Raw genomic sequence first — 26,970 nt, 5'->3', positions numbered from 1 at the left:
CATTGTGGGATACCTAGAGGTAGACTAAAAAAATCAAAATGCCAGAGCCCATGTGGGCAGGCTCTGGAATTGCATTTAAAATATAAAAAATATACAGAGTCCAAAAGTGGTGGTAAAATGTAGGCAGCATTAAGATATGTTGACATTAAACATTTTTTTTTCAGTCTGTGGGTGTGGTTCTCCTTTAAAAATGACTCCGTGTGGCAGTGCAATAAGTATCAAAGAAAAATGGAGTGAAAAAGGTTACTGGAAGAGCTGTGCTGCCAGGATAAGAAAGTGAAAGTCTCTGGTTAAATGTAATGGTGAAAGAGTGTACAACAGAGAGGATTATGAGCAGATCACCAATCTTGACTAATGTATAATGTGTTTGAGAAATGGATGAGAAAGTCACCTGAAGAGCAAAGCTTTAGAGGTGAAACTTGGCATCCAAGTCAAGAACACGAGTCCATTAGTATCGGTGACCTGATCATAATTCTTTGTAGTGCATGGAGCTTTATCTACTCTGTGTACAACTGGTTAGAGTAAAAAAGAAAAAAAAATGCCGGCTTTCAAAGTAAAGCACTTAGTGGACACAGTCAGAAAGGCAGTGTAACACAGTCCCTTACACTTATGCTCACTTTCCAGGGCTCTCAACTATCCAGATTTTTGCAGCATGTCCAGATTTGGTCTTTGGGCAAATTATTGTGGACTGAATTCATAAACTCTGACAAACATTTAAGTTTTAGATTTTTGTATCCTTCACAAAATGCAGACGAACATGCATCTTATTAATGTAGTAACGTTCTAAGTTTATAACAGGAAGTTAGGGACACTATCAGAACAGACAGCAAACAGAAACAAATCCTTTATGTTGCTGTCATTTACTTGATAGTACTGGTATATTTTACTGCCAAGCTCGAGACCCAGCCTTAACAGCTTAAGCAGGGAATGTTTAACATTTGTTAAGGTCAGGTCTCGCACAATTGTAGCGCTTAATTGATATGAGTCTTTTTCCAAATACTGGAGTGTAATCACTGCACTCCATGCACTACAAAAAAACAAAGGACTGGGTAAGGTCTTGGTGCAGTAAAGAGAATCCTATATTGAGGACAGACTTAATATTTCATAGAAGCAGACTGATGCATTCCTGCATCCAAATCAGAGAAACAGAATGAAATGGTGGAGAAGTTACATTAGGAGAGATTCATTCAGCTGATACAGACATGTACAAAGAAGGTTAAAATATTGTACATTTTACTTAGGAACACAGATCAAATACTAGATACGCAACCAGAAGAAACTTAAGAAGCCTAGCCATATACACATTTAAGTTAACACATTTAAAAGTTCTTGTCTCTCTTTCTGAGTACTTAACAGTGCCCACCTCCCAAATTAATCAGGGTTGTATATGATAACCCAGGTGTAAATTTATGGCTACCCTTTAATCTTCAAGTTAAATACAGGCAAAGTAGCACATTGGTTGGCCTGTAATGGCAACTTATTTGAAAGACCAGCAACACGTTGAGTTAGGAAACTATCCCTCCAACAAGTCTTGTTTATTTGTCGGTGTAAATTTAGATCTCTAGTATAGATGTTTGTACAGCCACTCGCTTTGCAAAGAAATTGGAGGTAAAATAGGACCAAGGCTTTTATGACTCAGGTCATCTTGGGTGGTACTGAGTATAACAGAGCTGAGCTAATCTACTAGGATTGTTGAAGAATTTAAGGCTTTCATTTTTTGATTAAAAATCTTTGGGGTCTTTCCAACTGAGCAATATACTTAGACTTGTATACACCAACTATGGTGGAAACATGATGATTAAACAAACCATTGTCCCCATAAGTACCCAGATGTCTTATGACTGCATCTGTTTGAAAAGATGTACCACTAATGACAGTGAGGTGGGAACAGCACTTTTGCTGAATGCTACTATACTGCACTTTTTGACCAAGTTTGAAACCATTTTCAGTACACCAGGTATGTGCATATTTCATCCCTTTTTGAAGTAGTTTAGTATCCTTGGATGAACACATAACAGTACCTAGTTTGCAGTCATCAACAAACTTGGTCAACCATACTTCACAAATATTGACTTGGATGTTTGTAAGATAAACGCTAGACAGGAGGGTTCCCACACTGATCCTTGCGGTACCACACTAGTTACAATTTTATATTCAAAGATGGTACCAGCAATTTTTATTCCTTGGGCTCTGTTGGACAGCCAGTTTGCAATACAGCAAACAATGTAGGGGTTTATACTATGTTTGTCTAACTTTTCAATAACAGTAGCTTGGGATCTGGTATCAAAAGCCTTAGCTTGTGTAAAGGAGTCATAGTGGCTGCTCTCCAATCCACATATCAAAGAGAAGTTCGGCAGACAGGACGTGGGTGAACAATGTAAATGAAAGCTTAGACAGAGCATGCATGGCAGTGATGAGAATGCAGCTTGTTATCTGGTCCAATAGAACAGAAGCATAGCAAGGGTGGGGCAAAGGAGGCACCTGCCCCAGACACAAGGTGAGAGAGGGGCATGGTCAGGAAAGTACAGTTGTGTACACTTACCATAAATGTAGATGTTGGCGAGTGTCTTCACTGTTGCAGTCATCACATTTGGGTTATTCCTGCCAGGGTACCCCTCGGCCTGCCTGAATACCAGAGACTTAGTATTTCTGTGTCGGTTGCTGTCACTTGAGGACTGACATCAGGTGATAAAAAGGAAGGCAGCCAACACCATTACATCAGTTTTTCTTGCCCTAACCAGTCAGGAGCCCCCAAAATAGGAGGCCAAGGTCTGGTGGCAGAACCCCACTAGTGGAAAATAAATACCAATATGTCCCTTGTAAGGAAAGGTTGACAAAAAGGAACAAAAGGTAACAAAAAAAAGGGGGGGAAGGAAGGAAGAAAACCAGGACTGCAACAGTGAAGACACTCAAATATCTACATTTATGGTAAGAGTACACAACTGTACTATGTTCATCGTGTTTTACTGTTGCAGTCATCCCATTTGGGTAGATTCCCAAAGCTGAGGAAATGGGTGGAGGCAGTCAAGGAAGCTAGGGGCTGGCTAGCAAGCCCTGCAAGACTGCAGAGGCAAAACCTGCCCTGGATCTGGAAAAAGAGAGGCAGGTAGTAATGTTTGGTAAAGGTGTGAAAAGATGTCCAGGTGGCAGCCTCCAGGATGCCCCTGGTGGGGACTCCTCTGAGGAAAGCTGCAGAGGTGGAGACTGCTCTGGTGAAGTGTGTCCGTACCCCCGTGGGGGAGGCTTGCCATGCAGTTTGTAGCAGAAATGAAGGCAGTGTGCTATCCATTTACAAATGGTTTGTTTGCAGATGGCTTTGCCCTCTGCCCCTGAAGCAAAGCTAACCAACAGTTGATCAGATTTTCTGAAGGGTTTAGTCCTGTCCAGATAGTATCTGAGCTGTCTGTGCACATCTAGAGAGTGCAGAATCCTTTCCCCCCCTGTTCTGAGTTAGGAAAGAAGGTGGGCAAATGGATGGATTGGTTGAGAGCTACACTGGACACCACCTTGGGCAAGAAGAATGGATTCATTCTGAGGGAGACCCTGTCTGCATGGAAGATGATGAAGGGCTCCATTGCCATGAGTGCTTGCAGTTCAGAGACTCTTCTGACTGAAGTGATGGCCAGGAGGAAGGCTGTCATCCAGGAGAGAAATTATAGCTCTGCAGAAGAAGCTGGTTCAAAAGGAGGCAGGGTGAGCTTTTCAAATACAAAGTTAAGGTCCCAAGCTGGTGTTGGTGCCCTTCTGGGGGGCCTCAAGTTGTTAGCCCCTCTGAGGAACTGTTTGATCAGATGGTGAGTAAAGAGAGGCTGCTCAATGGGAAAATGAGCTGAAATAGCAGAGGCATGAATTTTTATAGAGGAGAAAGAGAGGCCACTGTGTAGTAGGTCAGCTAAGTAATGCAGGATGAGAGGGATGGAGGGCTGTGCCATACTGGCCCCCTTAGCCTGGATCCAGGTGCAGAACATTTTCCATTTATCTGCATAAGACTTTCTAGTGCTAGGGCATCTGCCCTCTCTGATAACCTCCAGAACCTGTTTACTGAGGATGGCAGATTGGTCAGGGGTCAGGGTATAAGCCAACCTGCCAAACTGAGTGTCTGCAACTGGGGGTGCATGAATTCCCCTTCCCTCTGGGTTAGAAGGTTGGAAATCTGAGAAAGATTCCATGGGGGCAGTGGGAAAGTACAGTTTTGTACCTACCATAAATGTAGATGTCCGATAGGAATGCATCTGCAGTCCTTACAAATGGGTTGTCCTGTCGTCAGGCAGCCCTTCGGTCGGCTGGATTCCAAAGTCTGGGTCTGGCCTCGGCTGGTGTCGCACTTCACCCGACGTCATAGCTGCAGTTCTTCGGGTATAAAGGCATCAGCTGACGCCATTTTCCTCAGTGTTTCTTTCCCCAGATGCCAGGTGCCCTCTTGGAAGGCTAAATTTGGATAAATGCCAATGATTCCAAATAGTAGAAACAAACACAAAAATAAGCATGTATGTACATATATACAAACAAATACACCATAATAGATTCCCCAGCTAGCTATAAGATGGGCAAATACCCTAGGAGCACCACAGAGGGGAAGGCGGGTGGGTAATCCTGACTGCAGATGCATTCCTATCGGACATCTACATTTATGGTAGGTACAAAACTGTACTATGTCCTTCAAGGATGCATCTGCAGTCCTTACAAATGGGTAGAATACCATAGCCAAACTGGGGGAGGTGGAAAAATAAAGTTATGGTGTAGTTAGGATCCCTTGCAAAACAGCAGTGGCAAAACCTGCTCGGGATCTAGAGTATAAAGGTAAATTATAATGCTTGGCAAATGTATGCACGGAGCTCCAAGTAGCAGCCTCTAAAATGTCCTTGGTAGCCACTCCTCGTAAGAAGACTGTGGTAGTGGCTGTAGCCCTTGTAGAGTGAGGCCTGATGTTCTCTGGAATTTTCTTTCCATGGTAGGAGTAACAAAATCTAATGCAATTTCCTATCCACTTGGAGATTGTCTGTTTTGAAATTGCTTTTCCTTCCCTTCCTGTTGCATATGCTACCAGTAGCTGGTCAGTCTTTCTATTGCCCTTGGTCCTGTCCAGGTAGTAGCGTAATTGTCTATGTACATCCAAGGTATGCAGCAGTCTTTCTCCCCTGTTCTGTGGGTTGGGGAAGAATGTAGGTAGGTGGATAGCCTGATTCAAAGAAACTCTGGAGACCACCTTAGGCATAAAGGAAGGATTTGTTCTCATGGACACTCTATCTTGATGGAAGATCAGGAAGGGTTGTACTGCCATTAATGCCTGAAGTTCAGATACCCTTCTTGCTGAAGTGATTGCCAGCAGGAAGGCAGTCTTCCATGATAAGTATTGTAATTCTGCTGTTGCTGCTGGTTCGAAAGGAGGAAGTGTCAATTTTTCTAGCACAAAGTTCAAGTCCCATGCTGGTAATGGTGGCTTCCTAGGAGGCTTTACATTTTTAATTCCTCTCAGAAACTGTCTGAGCAGAGGCTGTGAGAAGACAGGAGGATCCAAGTCGTATTCTGCTGAAATAGCTGATGCATGAATCTTGATGGAGGAATAGGACAGGCCTGTGTGGAAGAGCTCTGCCAAGTATTCCAGGATGTTGGCTATGTTTACCAGTGACACATCTTCTCCTTTTGCAGTACTCCAAATGAGATATCTTTTCCATTTTGCTGAATAATTTTTTCTTGTTGAGGGTCTGAGCCTCAAGGATAATGTCTTTAACCCTTTGGGATAAATTAGGGTTAATTGGTCTTATGCAATGTTCCAGGCAGTCAGCTGCAGAGTTTTCAGGTTTGGATGCAGATTGTTGTAGTTGTTCTGTGTTAACAGCAAGGGAACCAGGGTAGTGGCCATATTTGTCCCGAGACATGCTCCTCAGTAATGGGTACCAATGTTGCCTTGGCCAGTCTGGCGCCATCAGAATGATCCTTGGGCGGTCCTCTTTGATCTTCAATAGCACCTTGTGCATCAAAGGAAGCGGTGGGAGTGCATATGCTGTCAGGTTTTCCAACTGAAGGATAGGAGTCCACCTTCCAAGCAAGTGGGTGGTACATCCTTGTGCAGAATTTCTTTAGCTGGTGATTGCGTGGGGATGCAAATAAGTCTATTTCTGGAATCCCCCATTTTCTTGTAATGGTTTTGAAGATGTCCGGATGCAGCATCCATTCGTGGGCATCCGTGGTAGTCCTGCTTAATATGTCTGCTAGAATGTTTTCTTTTCCTGGTACAAAAATTGCTTTTAACTGAATGTTGTAGCTCAGGGCCACATTCCAGAGGTCCAGTGCCATCCGGCAAAGAGGATATGAATGTGTGCCTCCCTGCTTGTTGATGTACCACATAACTGTGGTGTTGTCTGTCCTTATCATCAATAGACCTTGTTGGAGAAATGGTCTGAATGCCTGAATTGCCAGTTTTACTGCCAGCATTTCCTTTAGATTTATGTGTAGGTGCAGCTGGTCTTGAGTCCATAAGCCTTGTATGCACTTGTCCAGCATGTGTGCCCCCCAACTGAGGTCTGAGGCATCCGTCGTGATGGTTTGGCTTGGTTGAGTACTGTGGAAGGGCAATCCTGTGTTTGATTGACAAGCCTGAGCCCACCATAGGAATTCTTGCTTCAGGCATGGAATAATTGGAATCTGGGTTTCTAAGCTGTGCTTGTGTTGAGACCATAAATTCCTTAGGTACCACTGTAGTTTTCTCATATGCAGTCTGGCATGAGGAACCAATATTATGCAGGATGCCATGAAGCCCAAGGCTTGCAGTACTTTTCTTGCTGTCAGATGGTTCTGCTTTGTTAATGCCAAGAAGTAGAGAGGTAGCTGCTCCTGTTTTTCTACTGTTAGGAATGCCATTTGCTTTGATGTGTCCAACTCTGCACCCAAAAAGGTTATTCTCTGGGATGGTATCAGTTTTGACTTTTTTATATTGACTGTGCATCCCAGGGCTTGTAGCAGGTAAATGACCCTTTGTAAGTCTTCTGCTAGCTTGTTTTTGTTGTCCGCTTGTATCAGGCAGTCGTCCGGGTAGGGGTAGATTTGGATTCCCTGAAGCCTGCAATGAGCAATTACTGATGCCAGGCATTTCGTGAACACTCTGGGCACAGTAGATAAGCCAAAGGGCAATGCCGAGAATTGATAATGCTCTGATCCTGCAAGAAATCTGAGGTATCTTCTGCAATTTGGTCATATGGGGACGTGCAGGTATGCCTCCTTGAGATCTAGAGTTACCAGCCAAGACTCCTTGCCCAGCATGGGAAGAAGCTGCTGTAGAGTCAGCATTTTGAATTTTGGAACAATGAGGAATGTGTTTAAAGCGGACAGGTCGAGAATAGGTCTCCATTTGCTCTCTTTTCTTGGTACCAGGAAAGAGTCTGGAGTAAAATCCTTTTCCTTGCTACATAGATGGTACCTTTTCCACAGCTCTCATCTTTAATAATAGGGATATTTGTTTTAGAGCTTCTGCCTTTTGATTTGGAGGTAGGTTTGGCATTCCTCTCTTCCCTGGTAGAGTATGGAAGTGAAACCTGTAGCCTTGGTCTATTGTCTGTAAAATCCACTTGTCTCTTGTGATGTAATGCCAGTTTATTGAAAATAAGGCTAGCTTCCCGCCTAAAGGTGCTTCTAGTTGCTCCCTGGTAGGCGGTGCCAGAGCCAAGTCACTGTGATTGTCCTGTAGTTGTGGTGGTGGCTGTGTCCGTGGCTGTACTTCGCTGGTTGTTACTCTGCCACTGGCGTCCCCTGTAGGCACCCCTGGATTGGTTTCTGCCTCTTGAACGCCTATTCCTGCCCCTCTGAGCTCTGGATGAGTCTGGAAAGGACCAATTCTTGGAGGGCCAATTCCTGCTAAACCTTGGCGGCTGGACCTGTAAGAAATCTTTTACTGTTTTGACAGATTTTGCCTTCTCTTCCATCTTCTTCAGCACCTGTTGTGCAGGAGAGCCAAACAAATTGATCTTATCCATAGGAGCATCTAATAGTTTGGACTTGACATGGTCTGGTAAGGCCTGCTCTTTTAACCATGCATGCCTTCTGATAACTGTGCCAGTCATGGCTGATCTAAAGGAAGCCTCCAGTGCATCATAGCCGCATTTTAAGGAATGGTTACTGACTTGCTGAATGTTATGTACCATTTCCTGAACAGATTTTTTGTCTAATGATTCATCAGGGGAGAAAGGAGCCTCTGGAGGGTCGGAATCATCTGAATCATCAGAGGAATCATCTGTAGAAAGTGGCTGAGGGGGCTCTGCTCTAGGCCTCTTCTCTGGAGGTGGCTGAGAGGCCCTGTCTGGTTGAGGTTGGGATCCCCGGATTAAAGAAATGAGATCCTCTGCTAAACTAAGCATTTGAGAACTAGAGCTGGGCCTGTGAGTGGGGGTCTTAGCAGGCACAGTCTTAGTAGCTTTAGCTGCTTTAGCCCTGGCAAAGGCCTTAATGGACATGGCTGCAGGAGGCCTAGCAGCTCCACGTGCAGGGGTTGAAATATCCAAGGGAATAGTGTCATTTAATTCCTGAGAAACTGCAACAGCAGGTGGGTTTTCTGAAGCCGATTCCACCAGGTTGGAAGAGGCCTCGGTAGAAGGTAAGTTTTCAGCTGAAGGAAGAACCGCTTGCTCGGTTTCAGCCGAAACCGAGACACTCGCAGTTTGCTTAACCGCGGTTTCGTCCGAAGCCGCGGACCGCGAGTGCCTGTCCTTTTCCTTGCGCTTTTTAGACATTTGCGTAGTCGGAGGATCCGACGGCATAATATAAGCAAAATCGGAGCCGAAAAACTCCTCAGCAAATTCAGACCGACGTCTAAGCGTCCGCCGGTTAAAAGAAGCACAGGCTAGACAAGCTGCTACGTGGTCTGGGCCTAAACAGGGTAAGCAGTAAGAGTGGAAATCTTTATGAGGTATTTGTTTCCCACAAGTTAAACAGTTATTCACTTTTTCTGACATCGGCTGAGGCAAGAAAGAGTCCCCAACGGGGTACTTAGCTTTTTAGAAGTCTTCGTAGTCATATTCGGTAGTAGTAATCTCTGGTTCTGACCGACTGGCACTTGCGAACAGCTTCTGCTTCGGGCGCCACATGGCAAGAAAGACTGAGGAAAATGGCGTCGGCTGATGCCTTTATACCCGAAGAACTGCAGCTATGACGTCAGGTGAAGTGCGACACCAGCCGAGGCCAGACCCAGACTTTGGAATCCGGCCGACCGAAGGGCTGCCTGACGACAGGACAACCCATTTGTAAGGACTGCAGATGCATCCTTGAAGGACATCAGGCTGCACAGCAAGGGGTACCAGTGCTGTCTGGGCCAGTCTGGAGCTATGAGAATGGTCCTTGGTTTTTCCTCCCTTCTTTTGATCAGTACCCTGGGAATGAGAGGTAGGGGAGGAATGGCATAGACCGAGGGGTTTACCCAGGGGAAGCACAGGGCATCCACTTTCCATGCCATGCATTGATCCTCCCTGGTGCAGAATTTGCTGAGCTGATGGTTGGTGTGGGAGGCAAAGAGGTCGACCTCCAGAGTTTCCCATTTCTGAGTGATTAGTATGAAGGTGTTTCTGTTGAGCTGCCGCACGTGGGGGTCCAAAAGATTTCTGCTTAACTGATCTGCCAGGGAGTTGAGAGAGCCTGGCAGGTATTGTACTAACAGGTGTAGTTGCATGGAAGAGGCTGTAAACCAAAGGATCATGGCCAGCCTGCATAGAGGGTATGAGTGAGTCCCTCCTTGCTTGTTGTACCGCATCACAGTGGTGTTGTCTGTTCTGATCAGGAGAACTCCTGGAGAGAGGAAGGGTTTTTGAAAGCTATCAAGACCTACTGCACAGACATCATCTCTTTTTGATTGATGTGCAGGGGGAGCTGCTGGGGGTTCAATTGGCCCTGTATGCACCTGCCATCCAGGTGTGCACCCCAAGCATAGTCTGATGCATCTGTGGTGAGGGTCTGGGTGGCACAGTGTGGGGAGAAGGGCAATCCCTTGTTGTGGGAGCAGGCTATTGCCCAAAGAAATTCTGTCCTCATGCAAGGAATGATAGGTAAAAGAGTTTCCAGATCTTGAGAGTGTTGACACCAAAGGCTCTTTAGGAACCATTGAAGTTTCCTCATATGCAGTCTGGCATATGGAATAAAGAGTATGCAAGATGCCATGAACCCCAGGGCTTGCAGGATTTCCCTTGCAGAAAGCTGGGGCCTGGTGGTCAGTTGAGAGAAGTAAGCTGTTAGGAAACTTTGCTTCTCTGGTGTTAGGCATGCCATGTGGGATGCTGTGACCAGCCTTGCTCCCAGGAAGGTTATCCTTTTGGTGGGTACGTGTTTGGATTTATATTCATTAATTGTGTACCCTAAGGAGGTTAGTAGGTCCTTTACAAAGGCCAGGTCTTTGGGCAGCTTTTCCTGGCTGTCTGCCTGAATAAGGCAGTTGTCTAAGTAGGAGTAAATTTGAATATTTATTTGTCTGCAAAAAGCAATGGCCAGAGCCAGGCATTTTGTGGATACTCTGGAAGCAGTAGATAAGCCAAAGGGAAGTGCACAGAACTGAAAATGTTGAGATCCTGCCCTGAAGCAAAGACATTTTCTGCAGGAATCCCTGATGGAAATGTGGAGGTAGGCCTCTTTTAGGTCCAGGGTGGATAGACAAGCATCCTTGGAGAGCATGGGCAGCAGCTGCTGGAGGGTGAGCATTTTGAATTTTGGGATCACCAGGAAGGTGTTTCGAATGGATAGATTGACGATGGGGTGCCAGGTGTCCTCTTTTCTGGGTACCAGAAAAAGTCTGGAATAGAAGCCTTGGCCTATCTGCTCTGCAGGAACGTGTTCTACTGCTTCCAAGGAGAGCAGGGAATGGATTTCCTTTTGATCCTCTGCTCACTGATTTGGTGGTAGATCTGGGAACCCTTCTGGGGTTGAAAGGGTGTGGAAGGAGAATTTGTACCTCTGAGACACAATGTTCAAAAACCATTGGCCCTTGGTAATGGTGGCCCAGGTGCTTGAGTGAAAGGAGAGTTTTCCTCCTAGGGGAATGTGATGGTGGGAAGAGGTGAGGTCAGGAGGTGGTGAGAGTCATTGTGAGTTCTTATCATAAGGGGGAGGCTTAGAACTCTCTGGTTTTGAAGTGGAGGCAGTCCACTGCTTAGATCTCTGCAACCTGTGGGACTGCTGTCTTGGAGGTCTGTTTCCATGGGGCCTAGGCTGGCCCTGTTTACTAGGTGCATGAAAGGACCAGTGTTTGGAAGGAAAATGCCTGCTGAACCTAGGGGGCTGCACCTGTAAGAATTCTAACAGTCTGCATAGATTTCTGACATTGGTTAGTGCAAGAAAAAAGGATCCCCAACAGGGTACTTAGCTTCTGAAGACTTCAACTTCGGTTTGGAAACAAAACTCAGTAGCAGCCAACCGGCACTCATATAAACTGCTTAGGCTTCGGGCTCCACAGCAAGAAAGACTGATGTAATGGTGTCAGCTGCATTCCTTTATACCATTGATGACCTGACGTCAGTCCTCAACCGATAGCAACTGACACAGAAATACTAAGTCTCTGGTATTCAGGTTGGCCAAGGGCTACCCTGGCAGGGATAACCCAAATGTGATGACTGCAACATAGAAACATGAAGAACATGTACAGTTTCTGCATTTTTTCCTTTCTTCTTCTTCTTTTGGCTTTTCCTGGTTAGGGGTCACCACAGCGGATCACCTGTCCGCTCATGATTGGCAGTGGAGTTTTACTGTGTTGAGTTGCCAGCCTAGCACCCAACCTTCCACAGAAGGCACACACACGCACATACTCATGCCTAGGGCCAATTTAGAGTGTCCAATCCACCTACAGCATGTCTTTGGGATGTGGGAGGAAACCAGAGCACCCAGAGGAAACCCACATGCCCACAGGGAGGACATGCAGACTCTGCACAGAAGGCACCCCAGCCGAGGATCAAACCGGAGAACCTCTTTCTGTGAGGTGGCAATGCTAACTGCTGCACCGTGGCTTTCCTTTCTGGCATTTCTGAATGCCAGTACAGAAATGCATTTCAGCTTAACCACATACAAAGTACTGCAGTAATCAGTTTGCAATTAAAGAAATGAGGAAGTAGGGATCTGGCTTATAACACCAAACTAAGGAAATAAACCTTTTTTTTCCTCTTCAAGTGTAGAGCAGAGGGGTAGGGGTGCCACATAAGGGACAGGCATGAGGAGGTAGATGAACCAGCTATGGCTCTGCCATAGAAACATTTTTTGGGGGGATTGGAATGTGTAATATTATTATGGATGAGCTCAGTGCATCGTTGAACATTACTCCTTATTTACTAGACTTTGGGATTGGAATGTGTAATATTATTATGGATGAGCTCAGTACATCGCTGAACATTACTCCTCATTTACTAGACTTTGGGATTGGAATGTGTAATATTATTATGGATGAGCTCAGTGCATCGCTGAACATTACTCCTTATTTACTAGACTTTGGGATTGGAATGTGTGATATTATTATGGATGAGCTCAGTGCATCGTTGAACATTACTCCTTATTTACTAGACTTTGGGATTGGAATGTGTAATATTATTATGGATGAGCTCAGTGCATCGTTGAACATTACTCCTTATTTACTAGACTTTGGGATTGGAATGTGTAATATTATTATGGATGAGCTCAGTGCATCGCTGAACATTACTCCTTATTTACTAGACTTTGGGATTGGAATGTGTAATATTATTATGGATGAGCTCAGTGCATCGCTGAACATTACTCCTCATTTACTAGACTTTGGGATTGGAATGTGTAATATTATTATGGATGAGCTCAGTGCATCGCTGAACATTACTCCTCATTTACTAGACTTTGGGATTGGAATGTGTAATATTATTATGGATGAGCTCAGTGCATCGCTGAACATTACTCCTTATTTACTAGACTTTGGGATTGGAATGTGTAATATTATTATGGATGAGCTCAGTGCATCGCTGAACATTACTCCTCATTTACTAGACTTTGGGATTGGAATGTGTAATATTATTATGGATGAGCTCAGTGCATCGCTGAACATTACTCCTCATTTACTAGACTTTGGGATTGGAATGTGTAATATTATTATGGATGAGCTCAGTGCATCGCTGAACATTACTCCTTATTTACTAGACTTTGGGATTGGAATGTGTGATATTATTATGGATGAGCTCAGTGCATCGTTGAACATTACTGTTTATTTACTAGACTTTGGGATTGGAATGTGTAATATTATTATGGATGAGCTCAGTGCATCGTTGAACATTACTCCTTATTTACTAGACTTTGGGATTGGAATGTGTGATATTATTATGGATGAGCTCAGTGCATCGTTGAACATTACTCCTTATTTACTAGACTTTGGGATTGGAATGTGCAATATTATTATGGATGAGCTCAGTGCATCGTTGAACATTACTCCTTATTTACTAGACTTTGGGATTGGAATGTGCGATATTATTATGGATGAGCTCAGTGCATCGCTGAACATTACTCCTTATTTACTAGACTTTGGGATTGGAATGTGTAATATTATTATGGATGAGCTCAGTGCATCGTTGAACATTACTCCTTATTTACTAGACTTTGTGATTGGAATGTGTAATATTATTATGGATGAGCTCAGTGCATCGCTGAACATTACTCCTTATTTACTAGACTTTGGGATTGGAATGTGTGATATTATTATGGATGAGCTCAGTGCATCGCTGAACATTACTCCTTATTTACTAGACTTTGGGATTGGAATGTGTGATATTATTATGGATGAGCTCAGTGCATCGCTGAACATTACTCCTTATTTACTAGACTTTGGGATTGGAATGTGTAATATTATTATGGATGAGCTCAGTGCATCGCTGAACATTACTCCTCATTTACTAGACTTTGGGATTGGAATGTGTAATATTATTATGGATGAGCTCAGTGCATCGCTGAACATTACTCCTTATTTACTAGACTTTGGGATTGGAATGTGTAATATTATTATGGATGAGCTCAGTGCATCGCTGAACATTACTCCTCATTTACTAGACTTTGGGATTGGAATGTGTAATATTATTATGGATGAGCTCAGTGCATCGCTGAACATTACTCTTTATTTACTAGACTTTGGGATTGGAATGTGTAATATTATTATGGATGAGCTCAGTGCATCGTTGAACATTACTCCTTATTTACTAGACTTTGGGATTGGAATGTGTAATATTATTATGGATGAGCTCAGTGCATCGCTGAACATTACTCCTTATTTACTAGACTTTGGGATTGGAATGTGTAATATTATTATGGATGAGCTCAGTGCATCGCTGAACATTACTCCTTATTTACTAGACTTTGGGATTGGAATGTGTAATATTATTATGGATGAGCTCAGTGCATCGCTGAACATTACTCCTTATTTACTAGACTTTGGGATTGGAATGTGTAATATTATTATGGATGAGCTCAGTGCATCGTTGAACATTACTCCTTATTTACTAGACTTTGGGATTGGAATGTGTAATATTATTATGGATGAGCTCAGTGCATCGCTGAACATTACTCCTTATTTACTAGACTTTGGGATTGGAATGTGTGATATTATTATGGATGAGCTCAGTGCATCGCTGAACATTACTCCTTATTTACTAGACTTTGGGATTGGAATGTGTGATATTATTATGGATGAGCTCAGTGCATCGCTGAACATTACTCCTTATTTACTAGACTTTGGGATTGGAATGTGTAATATTATTATGGATGAGCTCAGTGCATCGCTGAACATTACTCCTTATTTACTAGACTTTGGGATTGGAATGTGTAATATTATTATGGATGAGCTCAGTGCATCGTTGAACATTACTCCTTATTTACTAGACTTTGGGATTGGAATGTGTAATATTATTATGGATGAGCTCAGTGCATCGTTGAACATTACTCCTTATTTACTAGAGATAATTGAAGAAAGACTTGCAGATTTCCTTTGGTATCACTGTTGCTCTGGTGGCATAGAGGAATAAAGTCCCAGCTACAACCCTGGTGACCCAGGCTTGATTAGCAGCTTGGGCAACTGAAGGAGGGGCATACTGATTGTGGCAAGAGGGCAGTAATGTGTCTCCTGTTGAGACTGGAGACATTAAAAGGAGTCATGGCCTAAACAAAGGGTGAGGGTAGACCTGGTTGAGCTGCTCTTAGATGAGGCAATATAATGCAATGTCCCAGTTACACACCTACCCCTTGGATGCAACCACACTGCTGTAAGGGAGGTGGGGATGGGACAGAAGTACAAGATCCCCCCCCAGGAAAGATGCAAAGACAGCTGAGCCCCTGAGACCCCCTTAGAATCCATGATTGGCAGCAGCACATACCAGGGTAAGTTCAGTGGAGTTACAGGGATTGGCTGGTAGATCCAGCATTGGAAGGAGAACTGGAGTTCTGGCATGGTACACTGATAGAGAGGGAAAAAAGATTTGTTTGGTATCTGTACTTGAATAAACATTGGGAGTTGTATACATAAAAGCAGAAGTGCTTCTGTCTAGTAGTGACCATGTCGCAGTCTGCTTCATCACAAGTGAGGGGAACAACATGTAAAATGACAAAAACAAAAATGCAGACTACCGAAAGGCAGACTGCACAAAGCTTGGGGAAAATTGTTCTGATCCATATGGGAGACTGGAAACTAAGAGGAAGAGACAGTCTAACAGGAAAGAGATGCATGAAGACAGCTATGCAAATCTGCATAGAGAATAGAAGTATGGTGGAGACAAAAATCAGGCCAATGGAGTCCAACAAAGCAGTTAAGAAGGTAGTCCATCTAATGAAGGGGAAGAACATGTAATGAATTACAACAGAGTAGAGAGATATGGAGACCGAACTATTAGGATTGCCAGGAAAAGAGATGCAAAAGCAAATCTCTGTAAATATTTTACAGAACAACTAAAGACATGGGAAATAAAATTATTTTTAGTTTGAAAAGGAAGAAAGGTCAACTCAGATCTAGCTTTGGGGTGGCAGAGAGAGAATAAAACATGGCTAGTCCAGAGTTTGAATAATGGCTCAGGTGTGGAAATAATCAGGCAGGAGATCATGGGAGTGAATAGCCATTGCTAGGTCTCCCGGCCAGTAGGAGGGGGGTAGACGTAGCTAGGGTTAACAAATCACCTCCATGCAAGTTGAGACTAACACAGCCCTCAACAAAATAGACAGGACCAAGGACATGAATTTGGTATTCCCAAGCCAATGATGGCAGGTCTCATGAGTATGTTGATGGAAGAATGCACACACACAGGGAGAGTATAGTAGGTCCACAGTGATGCTGGCACTCACAGCAGTCACCAAGGGAGGGATTAGCATATCAAACAGAACAGCCTTCATTGCCACTGTAGTGACCAGCACACAAACTAAATCTATAGTTGCCTGTATGCCATTCCCTTCTTTTGGCTTTCTCCCTTACGCTGAGGGACCTCCTAGTGGTTGGGGGAATAACCGGGTTCAAGTCCAGTAGGAGATTGTTATCAGTTGTCAGGTATGGAGGGGAAATGGTTATTGAGGGGAAAAAACGGTGAAGACAGACCTGCAGAGACTGATGATGGAAGTGAAGAAGTTCAGTGAATATGAGGAATGTAGACATTTTCAGCCAGGTCTTCAACTCTATCTTCATAAAAGGAAAGAACACAGACAGCCACTCTGAATGGAGAATGAGAAATCGAGGACAAAAGACAGGAAACTATATCGAGAGCTGTAAAAAGCAAACTGAAGTAGTTACGGTGAGAATATGCATGGCGCTGACATCATACCAACAATGGACTTTCAAGAACCTGGTTGATACACTTACAGGTCTGCAGAGCTAAATGTCTAGTTAGTGTCTCAGCAGAGGCAGCACTCAGAGGGACTGGATGGAGTCCATGTAGAGCTACTTCATAAAGATGTAGCTAAAATGACCCAGGGAATGACAGATCCATAACCCTGATCTTAGCAGAAGGAAACGTCATGAAAAAGACACTGCAGGAAAAGTGAGTGCTTCCTGGAGAGCTTTTCTATTTGATATGTTAATCCCTCCCTTGGTGACTGCTGTGAGCTGTAACATCACTGTGGGCCAACATGGGTCTTTGGAAAGCAGGTCAAGTTAGTTCAAGACTTGGTTATGCTGGAACATGAACCAGGAAACTCAGTCATTGTTTTATAACTTGACTTTAGTGAAGTAATAGCTTAGCGTCTCAAAGAAGTCCAACAGACAAACTTAAGGGACCTGGATTAGGAGTGAAGTTACCCAAAGGGGTGCAATGGCACCTGGCTGACGAAAGCAAAACATAGTACTTAAGTCGACAGTCTCAAGGAAAACAGAAGTGATTGGTTGGTTTCAGAGTGATTGTGGGACCAATGATCTTTGGTGTCTTTCACATAATAAGGGACACAAAGAATAAAATTATTTGTGAACGACACTACCTTGACCCTAGGAGGAACATATGGAACATGGAGCTGTCACCTCTAGGAGGGCTGAATGGATGAATTAAACGGGACGAAGGTGAACTGGATGGTTATTATGGATCTGAAGTTAAACAACTAAAGATACAGATGACAGCAGAGGATAGTGAAGTAAGCATTCAGAGAGGCCTGATAGACATAGTGAAATGAGAATTATCATCTAAAGCCTAACTCAGGATATCTAAGGTACTTCACCCAGACTCTAAATAATCCTAAAGTGAGATGGCAAATGAGCCCCCAAAGGCAAAGGTCATTTGGTGAATTAATAAAAGCAGAAATAAAGCATCAAACTCAAACTAGAAAAGTTGTTGGCAAGACCAATAAGGTGCTGAGGTGTAGCCTTTAAGGAAACAGATTTCAGGAAGAGAGAAGTTATATTACACTTGTATGGATCCCTTCTCAGGTCACTGAGGTCCTGTGTTCAGCTCTGGTAATAATACAGATATACAAATATTAAACTATTTGAGAACATTGATGAATGTGCACCAAGTTAGACAATGAAATACAAAGGATACAAGACAACATTAATGGAACTGAATTTATTTTCACCTCAGGATATGTGAGAAAGGGGAAACACAATATGGGTGCACAAGTTATTTAGGGGGCATGAAGGCATTAAGTGCAACATGAAAAACAAGGGGAGGGAGGAGGAGACACACCAACCATATTAAGGATACAAAAAGCTCAGATTAGACATTGCAAACTACTTTCCTCCAGAGAGGAAGAGGATAAATAGAATAGGTTAGCTGAGGATGTAGCAGACTGTAAAATCACAGATTCCTACAAAAGCCAGAGAGGCTGGTTACACTAAGGGAAGGAGCATTGAATGAATAAGTGAAAGATTTTAGGTATACCAAGAGATCACACTACACAGAAGACTTTCCTGCCATCACATGTGATGTAATGTTTATAAGACTACCTTCAAAATTAAAGGGCACACGGTCTGATAATGAAAAGTGATAGTCATGTTTTTAAGACATGAAACAAATATACAAGTATTAAAGATGCCCTTGCAGGCACACTACTCAAACTATTTAACTCAAGTTTAACTGTTTTTCTCCCTGTTGAGTGTTACACAGCAGTGGTGATGTCCCTCTGTAAGGGTGGACTGTCAACTACCCCAGGTAATTACAGACCTATCAGCCTTACAAGTCTCATCTGCAAAGCCATGAAATGTGTTACAACTGACCTCAATCTATGATTGAGAATGTTGTTAGACATTACCCATTAAAGTTTAGTTTTTTGAAGGGTAGACCATGTTCATTTAGTCTGGTAAATTTCTTTGAAAGGGTTACAGAGGCTGTAGATGGGGGATATGCAGTGCATACAGGATATCTTGACCTGGATAAGGCCGTTGACACTATTCCCCATGTTGGCATCATACAAAAGCTAAATGCTTTAAAATTTGAGACACATTTGCAAGATGTATAGCAAACATGATAAAGGACAGTTGCCACACAGTGTGAGTTGCAGGTGTCTCATCAGAAAGTAGGAAAATGACCAACAGTGTCCCTCAGGACTTTTAAAAGGCAGTACTGCACTAAAGGGATCAGTTGCTTGCACCAACACTGCATTCTGTACAGCAGACCCGCTCATCCCACCCCGGCTACACCACTGAAAACACATGCTGGTTTACTGGCTTCACGTTGTATATATCACTGTCAAGGCTTGGGCCATAGTGAAAAATGATCTACAGATCAGTCACATTATCTGGTTAACAAATGTTAACTATATAAAATATTGTGAAGTTCTCACCTAAGTATCTGCTGTTTTGGTGCCAAATTAAATAAACCTGGTTACTGGCACAGTCCATCCTTACTCTTAGCACAAAGGAAAGCAATAATATAACACTGGCCACACTGATAAAAAAGCAAGACAATGTTGACCTACATCTTCCCATAGTGGTACAAAATTGCTACTTAAAGAGTACAGTTGTGTACCTACCATAAATGTAGATGTTCGAGTGTATTCACTGTTGCAGTCATTATGAGGATACCCAACCACCATACCCCTTTTCTTGGCTGGGACTTTTCGGTACTTCTCAACTCTATGCAACCTATGTGGTGTATTTGCTTGTAGATTAAGGAAATGTTTATAGTAATATATGCATTTTTTTGGCATATTTTTATCTTTTCAGCCTTCCTATCTGGGGGCACCTGACATCTGGGGCAAGAAAAACTGAAGAAAATGGCGTCGGATGCAACTTTTATACCCCTGGCGCACTGACGTCAGGGAAGAGGCGACAACAACTGACGCCAGACCAAGACTTTGGAACTCGGGCCGACTGCAGGTCGCCTGCCAGCAGGATAACCCAAGTGTAATGACTGCAACAGTGAAACACGATGAACATCAGAGAGCAGCACAAGTGTGAAGTCGAGTAGCTGTTTTACTTCTACTTGACAATATATTCCAAAGCAGATCTGCTCTACTTTTTGTATGTTTGTAATTATCTTTCATCAGACTGCGTAACACAGTAGTATACTCTTCCTCCACATCTGGACAGGGAAGCCAGAATTTGCATCTTGGCAGTATGCCAGCTGAGACTGATGGAAAAACAGACAGGCAGTTCTCACACTGTATTCATGCCCCTCATGACCCATTCTTACATCAGTATTTTCATAAATGACACAGAATTTATACGGCACTCACATGTATCCACGGAATCTGTTCAGGTCATTGTTTGGCTTTTCACTCTCAATGATGCTGTTGAACTTCAAAGGATCAAAAGCAGAGTCCTAAAGCAATGAAGAAAAAAATGCCAATGTGTTTTACTTACAGCAATACATAAAGTTCATAGATTATTTTACATTGCCAATTTTGGTTTACTCTGCATATAAAACTAAACGGCTAAATCAAAACTTTAAAGCAATCACCCACAATAAACATATAAGCCCACTAAGAAAATGCTGGAAGTTAAATTAAACATCCATTTAGGGAAGATATTCAGCTTACAACAGTGCCAACCAGGGGAAAAAAAGAGTGACCAACAACAGGGGTTCTACAGTTATCATAAGATGCTCAAAATGAGACATTTCTTACTGATGGATGTGATTTTGCATAACAGTGCATACCCTTAGTCAATGCAAAGGATTCCATTTTGATTTATTAGAGTAACACCTTTGTAAGTTTTATTCAGTTCATATGTTGTGGTGTTTCAATTATATTAACGTAGGCTTCTACAATATTTACAGAAAAATAGAAACAGATATAAGACTGTTGTTTCAAAGGCGGGTCTAGTACTGGGATATCTTTTCCTACAATCTTCATTTCAACAATGTTCTGTGTAGTTCTCATGCTCATCTCTCCCTATACTGCATTGGGGAGCATGCCTAGACCCAACACCTGTCAGTTCATCCCACAACCATGGCCCAAAGACATTTCCTGCGAGTCAAGAATACAAAGAAGGAACCTAAACAGCACAAGGATAAACAAGTCTTTTGCTCACTGCTCAGAGCCAAGCACTCATCTGTGTATTGCATCACTGCAGACTCAAATACACAGAATGCATCTGTAAATATACTTTCTCTGAATCAGTGTCATATTGGAGGCAATATATTTACAGTCCACTGAGGGGGGCAGATCCCTTGTGTCAAGGGGTGTGGGGATATTGCCACCCTGTTTGCTGCTAATCACAAGTACAGCATCAGTTGAGCAATCAGCAGTGAGTTGGTTAAACCTGGGCAGTTGGGGTTTGGTAATAAAGTTGATCCTTGAATGCACACTTGCACAATTCACAGACAGCTCCAACAGTTACCATAAGAGTTGTCCACACTCAAGGGGACAGTGGAAGCATAATTAGGACCCATTGAAAAGGGACCTCTCAAGACAGATACATTAAAAAGAGCACATATATTTTGCATATAGTACTGGGGATCCTCTTCAATGGATGTATAACTGGGAAGAATGCCAATCGGTATTAAAACTTCTCTGGAGGTGGGAGATTCAGGAGAGCCAAAAGATGAAGACTTTGAAGGTCCAATCCTGAAGTAATAAAATATCAAAAAAGGACCAAAGTCTTGAGTCATGGTCCAAGAATTAACATCTGGTGAAGGTACGATGGACTACCAAAGGAGGCTGTACATTGGTCAACAGATAGATTAAAGCTCTGCTCTTTTGAAAATTGAAAAGCAGAAAAAAAATCCAGTACCCTTTATCAGTATGGGAATGATTCAGTTACTGGCTGATAATTATACAACCTGGATTCCAGCAAAGAATAAAATTAGAGAAAGCATTATCAGGAAGAATCTTCCAGCTGTTCAGCAAAAAGCCACTGAAGTTTGCAACTTTTGTACAGGAGATGGCTTCCAGTAACTGAGAAGGAAAAAATAAATCAAATGCACTCAGAGGGGTTTATAATAAGTGAAACACTGAATAAACATATAAAGTCAAATAACAGAAGAACAGTAAAATAGAAGAGCCTTTAACCACTTATTCAGATAAACTGATAAAAATGCAAAATTCAGAGCTGGAAAAAGTCTTGTTGAGCATAAGGTTTCTCAAGAAGATCAGTTTAAAAAAATAGTGAAGTTAGAAGACAGAGCAGACATGACAAATATGAGATTTCCTTTCTGTAGAACAGAATCAGGAAGGAATTTACTGCATTAATTTTATGAAGGTACAGATAAGTGATTAGACCCATGTTCCACAGCAGGGTTTGCTAACTGAGAGAGCACATCACATGCATGCATGTTCCAAATCTGGCAATGAGAAAGGAGACAGAATCTATATTCATAACAATGCAATCATATCTTTAGAAACATTAATGTTAGCTGAAAGCAAGCAAGCTTTTCTCACACCTGGGAGGGGAACAGAGATAAGAAAAGAACAGACAGCAATCAGTTTAAGTGAAACACAGGCTGTCACATGAGCTTTTGCATGGGTAACTTCAATTTTAGAATATGTAATACCTGTGGGTGAAACCTTCAATTTGGGGCAACTGTCTCTGTCTAGAGGGGTGAACTTAATTTCTTGAAATGTACATAGCTTGATGTTTTGTTACATTTTCAGAACCCCTACCCCTTTTTAAATCACATTTAATTTTTTGAGTTTTCAATAAAGCAAATATATATATATATATATATATATATATATATATATATATATATATATATTGAAAAGTATGATACAGATGGAAGTGGAGAGGAGAAGAAGCAACTAGCATAAGCGATTAACCTGCAAAACATTGATGTATGCATGTAAGCTAAAAGCTGGAGACATACATTCAAAAGAATTATCATGTCTAACAAGTGGGAGTAATACCTTTCTACCATAATGACAACTCGGTCCAGGTTATCATGGAATGTAAATGTTCCTACATGCACAGACAAAAATAAAAGACTATTTAATTATATTAAGAAGTATGGGACACAAATAGCAATGTTGTAGGATACATATCTTTATACAAATATGTATCCTGCAATGTTACAGGATACATATTTGTATAGAAATTAGCATACAAATTTGACAAAAAAATCAAGGCAGACATTTAGCAGAATATCAGGGCAAAGAAATAGGGAATAATAATAATACTAATTGGCAGGGGGCCTCCAATAGTGATGAAAGACAGAGGAAAAGACAATGGTACATTTGTGGTAATAAAGGGTTACTGGCAGGGATGAAGATTACGCATAGATTTATATTCCACCTGAAACTGTTATTAAGGATGTTAAGAGAAATTGGGGAGGAATAACTTTTCCACAGAGAATATTATTAGTTATGAGTGGGGACTAAACCAGATTTGCAACAGTGAGGAGGAACTAGAAGGGAAAGGGTGGATTTCTGAACAAATATATGAGGATGTTTGGTATGGGAGATGTGAACTCAGTAGCAGAAATCCATAAATAATTTACATTTTATTTTCCAATGTACAATAATGGGGCTAGACCGAGTAGACATTTTACTTTACAGGAACACATGCATTCAACTGAAAGCTTTGAAACACATCACATAACCATTTCAGATCATGCACCAGTTAAAAAACTTGGGCAAAGATGCAGGATACCGAAGTAAAAATGGCACACTGGTGCTTTCTTACTTGACTCAGAGAGAAGAATTTAAGAAATGGGCAGTGGAAATGAATGAAGAGTTCTTAGGGAAGAGAATTATTTAGAGGGGTTGACAAAGGTTAGTTTTGCAGAAGGAAACCCTCACAGAACACAATGACAAGCAACTACAAAGTGCTGAAGGGAAAATAAGGGAGCATTTGGATAATATGTATGAGTTTAGAAAGTTGCTGTTAAGCAACTATATTTTTATAACCCCAGAGCACAAAAACTTTTAGTACAATGAGATGGGCAGCAAAAAGTTAACAGGTCATTGCCAAACTTACGGAGCCTACAGCAATGAAATAAATAATAACCAGAGATTCAATATAGATAATAAAAACATTTCAAAAATGTTATGAATATTTATATAAAGTAGAGAAATGTGGAAATCAAAAAATTATAAATGGAAACAGTTATGAAAGATTTAATTATGCCAAGGTTAAAGGCTAAAATAGTTAAGATAGGAAGAGATGAAACAAAAAATGATGATTAATCAATCAACAGAGAAGTCTCCAGGAACAGATGCTACTCTTATGGAAGCTTAGAAGATGTAAAGGAAAAAAAGTGATGAAGATCTCAAAGGATTTGTTTAACAGCATTTAAAAAAAAGGGGGAGTACTAGCATCCTGTAAGAAAGCTGTGGTGGCTGTATTAGCCAAAGAGGGTAAAGAGCCTTCTTACCCAGCTTTACAAAGACACATTTCAATTTTAAACCACCATTATTAATTGTTTATGTGTATACTAGCAAAGACAGTGGTAAAGAGTGACAGATATGGATCAATGTGGTTTTGTGTGGAGGCGGTCAACATTTGACAACATTAATTGAACAATGACTATCCAGAGGGAAGCAAAGTGCAAGAAACCACTGTTAGTAGGTTTTGATGCAGGGAAGGCATTCAGTAGAGTCAGATAGGATTTTATTAGTAGGGCAACAGCAGCATTTGTTCTCCCTCATAGAATAGGATTAATTAGGAGCCTACATAAAGGATCAGATGTAATAATTAAAGTGGGAGGCTTCCTCATCAAATTTGAACAGGGGGACAATGCAGGGGTGTCCTCCTTTGCCTTTGTTAATTGCTTTATATTTATAGAACCCTTGGCAAAGAAAATATGGGGCTCCCAAATTCAAGGATATAACTGATATTTTAATCATGAAAAGTTAGCTTTTTTCACAGATATTTTATATTTCATATATCCAGAAAGGGACATTTCGGTGTTGTGGAACATGCTGAGACAATTTCATGTTTTTTGGGTATTAAAAATGTTAATAGTGGTAAACTATGCATCTAGTCTATGTTCAGCTATACCCATATTGGGATATAAGATGAATTATTTAGGTATATGGATTAAAATGGATTCTATTATGGCAGCTAATGATATGTGAAGAGCAACTAAAAAGATGACACAAACTGAAAAGCTAAAACAGCCTGATTATGGATATGGATAGTAAGCTACGAGTATCTAAAATGTTTCTAGTGGACCACAATTAATCAAGAATAGAAAAAATTTGTCTGGGAGAGGAATGGTTCAAGGGTCAAGTGGGATCAGTTGATTTTTCCCATAGAACAAGGGGGTTTAGGATTACCTGAGTTGAAGGGATACTTTATAGAGGTATGCAGTCAAGGCTCATATACATAACACAAGCAGAAGGTTATCAATCAAACTGGAAAGGAATGACAATGAAGTAGTTGGGGGAGTTCAAGAAGTAAGGTTTGGAATATACTGTAGAAAATTAGCAATAATTAGAGAGAGAGAGAGAGAGGGAGAGAAATATAAGAGTGGTATGAGGCCAAGCAGAAGTGTGGACTGCAGGTTGCAGACCGCTTTCCCTAGCACTGACTGATAACAGAGCATGGACAAAGAGAAAGGGATTGGGGAGTGCTAAGGGAAAGACCAGCTTGGATAGAATTTTAATTCAGTCTAGAATGGAAGCCGGTGTTTAAAGAATAAAATAAAAGAGAGAGAGAAATCGTAGGGCATACAAAATACTTCCTGATAAATAGAACAATAAATCAGATTAGGTTAGAAATGATTGGGAATAAATAATGGAAAGGCAATATACAAAAGAACAATGGGGGGACATAAGTATACAACAAAGTCCAGAATGTTTAGGATGGCTCCTTACTGAAATGGCCTTTACTTGTAGCACCAAGGATCAGCACAGAAAAAGCAAAGAAAAAGAAGACTAATAATGCAGAAGAGGGAATATCGAGCATTATTCTTCTTTAAACTTGATTTTTGTAGGGAGGCAAGCCCCCCCCCCCCCCGGCTTTACTTCAAACATATATATACGTACTATTGCTATATCTCAGAGAAATGGCCACTTCTGACTTAATATAAGCAAGTACATTTTTTTTGCCCATTCAATCTCTATTTTGGGACTCGCTGAAGTTGATCTCAATATTTCAAATGGATACCCTTAGGATTTTTGCATGGAAGCTTTTCTCATAGAGTTTTTTTTAAATCTCAAGCAGATTTCAGAGATTTTTTTACCCGGGTATAATGTAAATGCTGGAGGTATGACGGGACAGAGAGAGAATTGGGAACATGTTTTTTGGGAAATGCAATGAGTTAGCAGACTTTAAAAATGCCCTACAGAGTACTTTGTCTGAAATGTTGGAGGATCAGATGGTTGTAAATAATGAAATGATGTTTGTTCTTGCAGTTGTCACAGAGGGTTAAGGTTGTAAGCTGGAGTTTCTGTTGCTCAGGGATTGACTCCCTCAACTCTCATTTGCCTTCTGTATGACCCTGAGGCAAGTCACTGATCCAGGCATTGTTACTGTGTCACTCCCGTGTCCAGTGGGACTATTGGGTGGTATTTTTATTATTAATTATTTTATTTATTTATTTTATTTAACATATGTTGACCGGGAAAGTCCGACTAGGTTCCACAGATCCTGTTTCAGTGGAGGCCCAGGGAGAAATGCTCCAGAAGCATATCATCATTATGGTAAGGCCTAACTAACTTTAATGTTATTGACTGCCAAAAACACAATTACTACAAAATGGAAACTGAAATCTAAACCATCTCTAATTGAACTACTGAATATACTAAAAGCAATAAGAATTGGAGATCCAAGTTTTAGAGAAGAGAAGGAGCAATCTACAAAGACATAGATGGAATTTACGTGAACAATACATGCAGGATAATATCCAGTAAGTGTAGTGAGCTTTAAGAAAAAGTATAAACTGAGCAATTTATATAATGCTTGAGTGAATAAGAAAGCAACCATGAATGTATAATGCATAAAAAATAAAATGTCTGCTAGGGTTTGGTTTTCTTTATTGCATGTTTACCTATGCCACTGTCTACAATGTAAGAATTTGTTGTTTAAAGAAAAAAATTTTGAATGTGCAACTCCAATGACCAAGTGGCAGCAGTAAAATGTCTGCAATGGAGACTGTTGTGACAGCTACAGGAAGCAGCCATGTCCTAGCAGAGTGGCCTTTTACAGCAGCAGTTTGCCACCTG

The 26,970-nt window shown here is 41.6% G+C and overlaps 1 protein-coding gene across 1 annotated transcript in view; it reads right to left on the bottom strand.

Moving 5' to 3' along the window:
* Nucleotides 1-26,970, bottom strand: part of ATP10A (ATPase phospholipid transporting 10A (putative)) — a 1,517,068-nt gene that overhangs the window by 1,018,656 nt on the left and 471,442 nt on the right. Inside the window, exon 3 of the mRNA XM_044073977.1 lies at nt 20,101-20,186. Within this exon, the coding sequence (XP_043929912.1) occupies nt 20,101-20,186 (86 nt within the window). The remainder of the gene's footprint in view (nt 1-20,100; nt 20,187-26,970) is intronic.

The sequence above is a fragment of the Protopterus annectens genome, chromosome 6.part0 (assembly GCF_019279795.1).
Source record: "Protopterus annectens isolate FY-2018-M chromosome 6.part0, PAN1.0, whole genome shotgun sequence".
Classification (NCBI taxonomy): domain Eukaryota; kingdom Metazoa; phylum Chordata; order Ceratodontiformes; family Protopteridae; genus Protopterus; species Protopterus annectens.
This window is presented reverse-complemented; position numbering and strand designations above follow the sequence as displayed.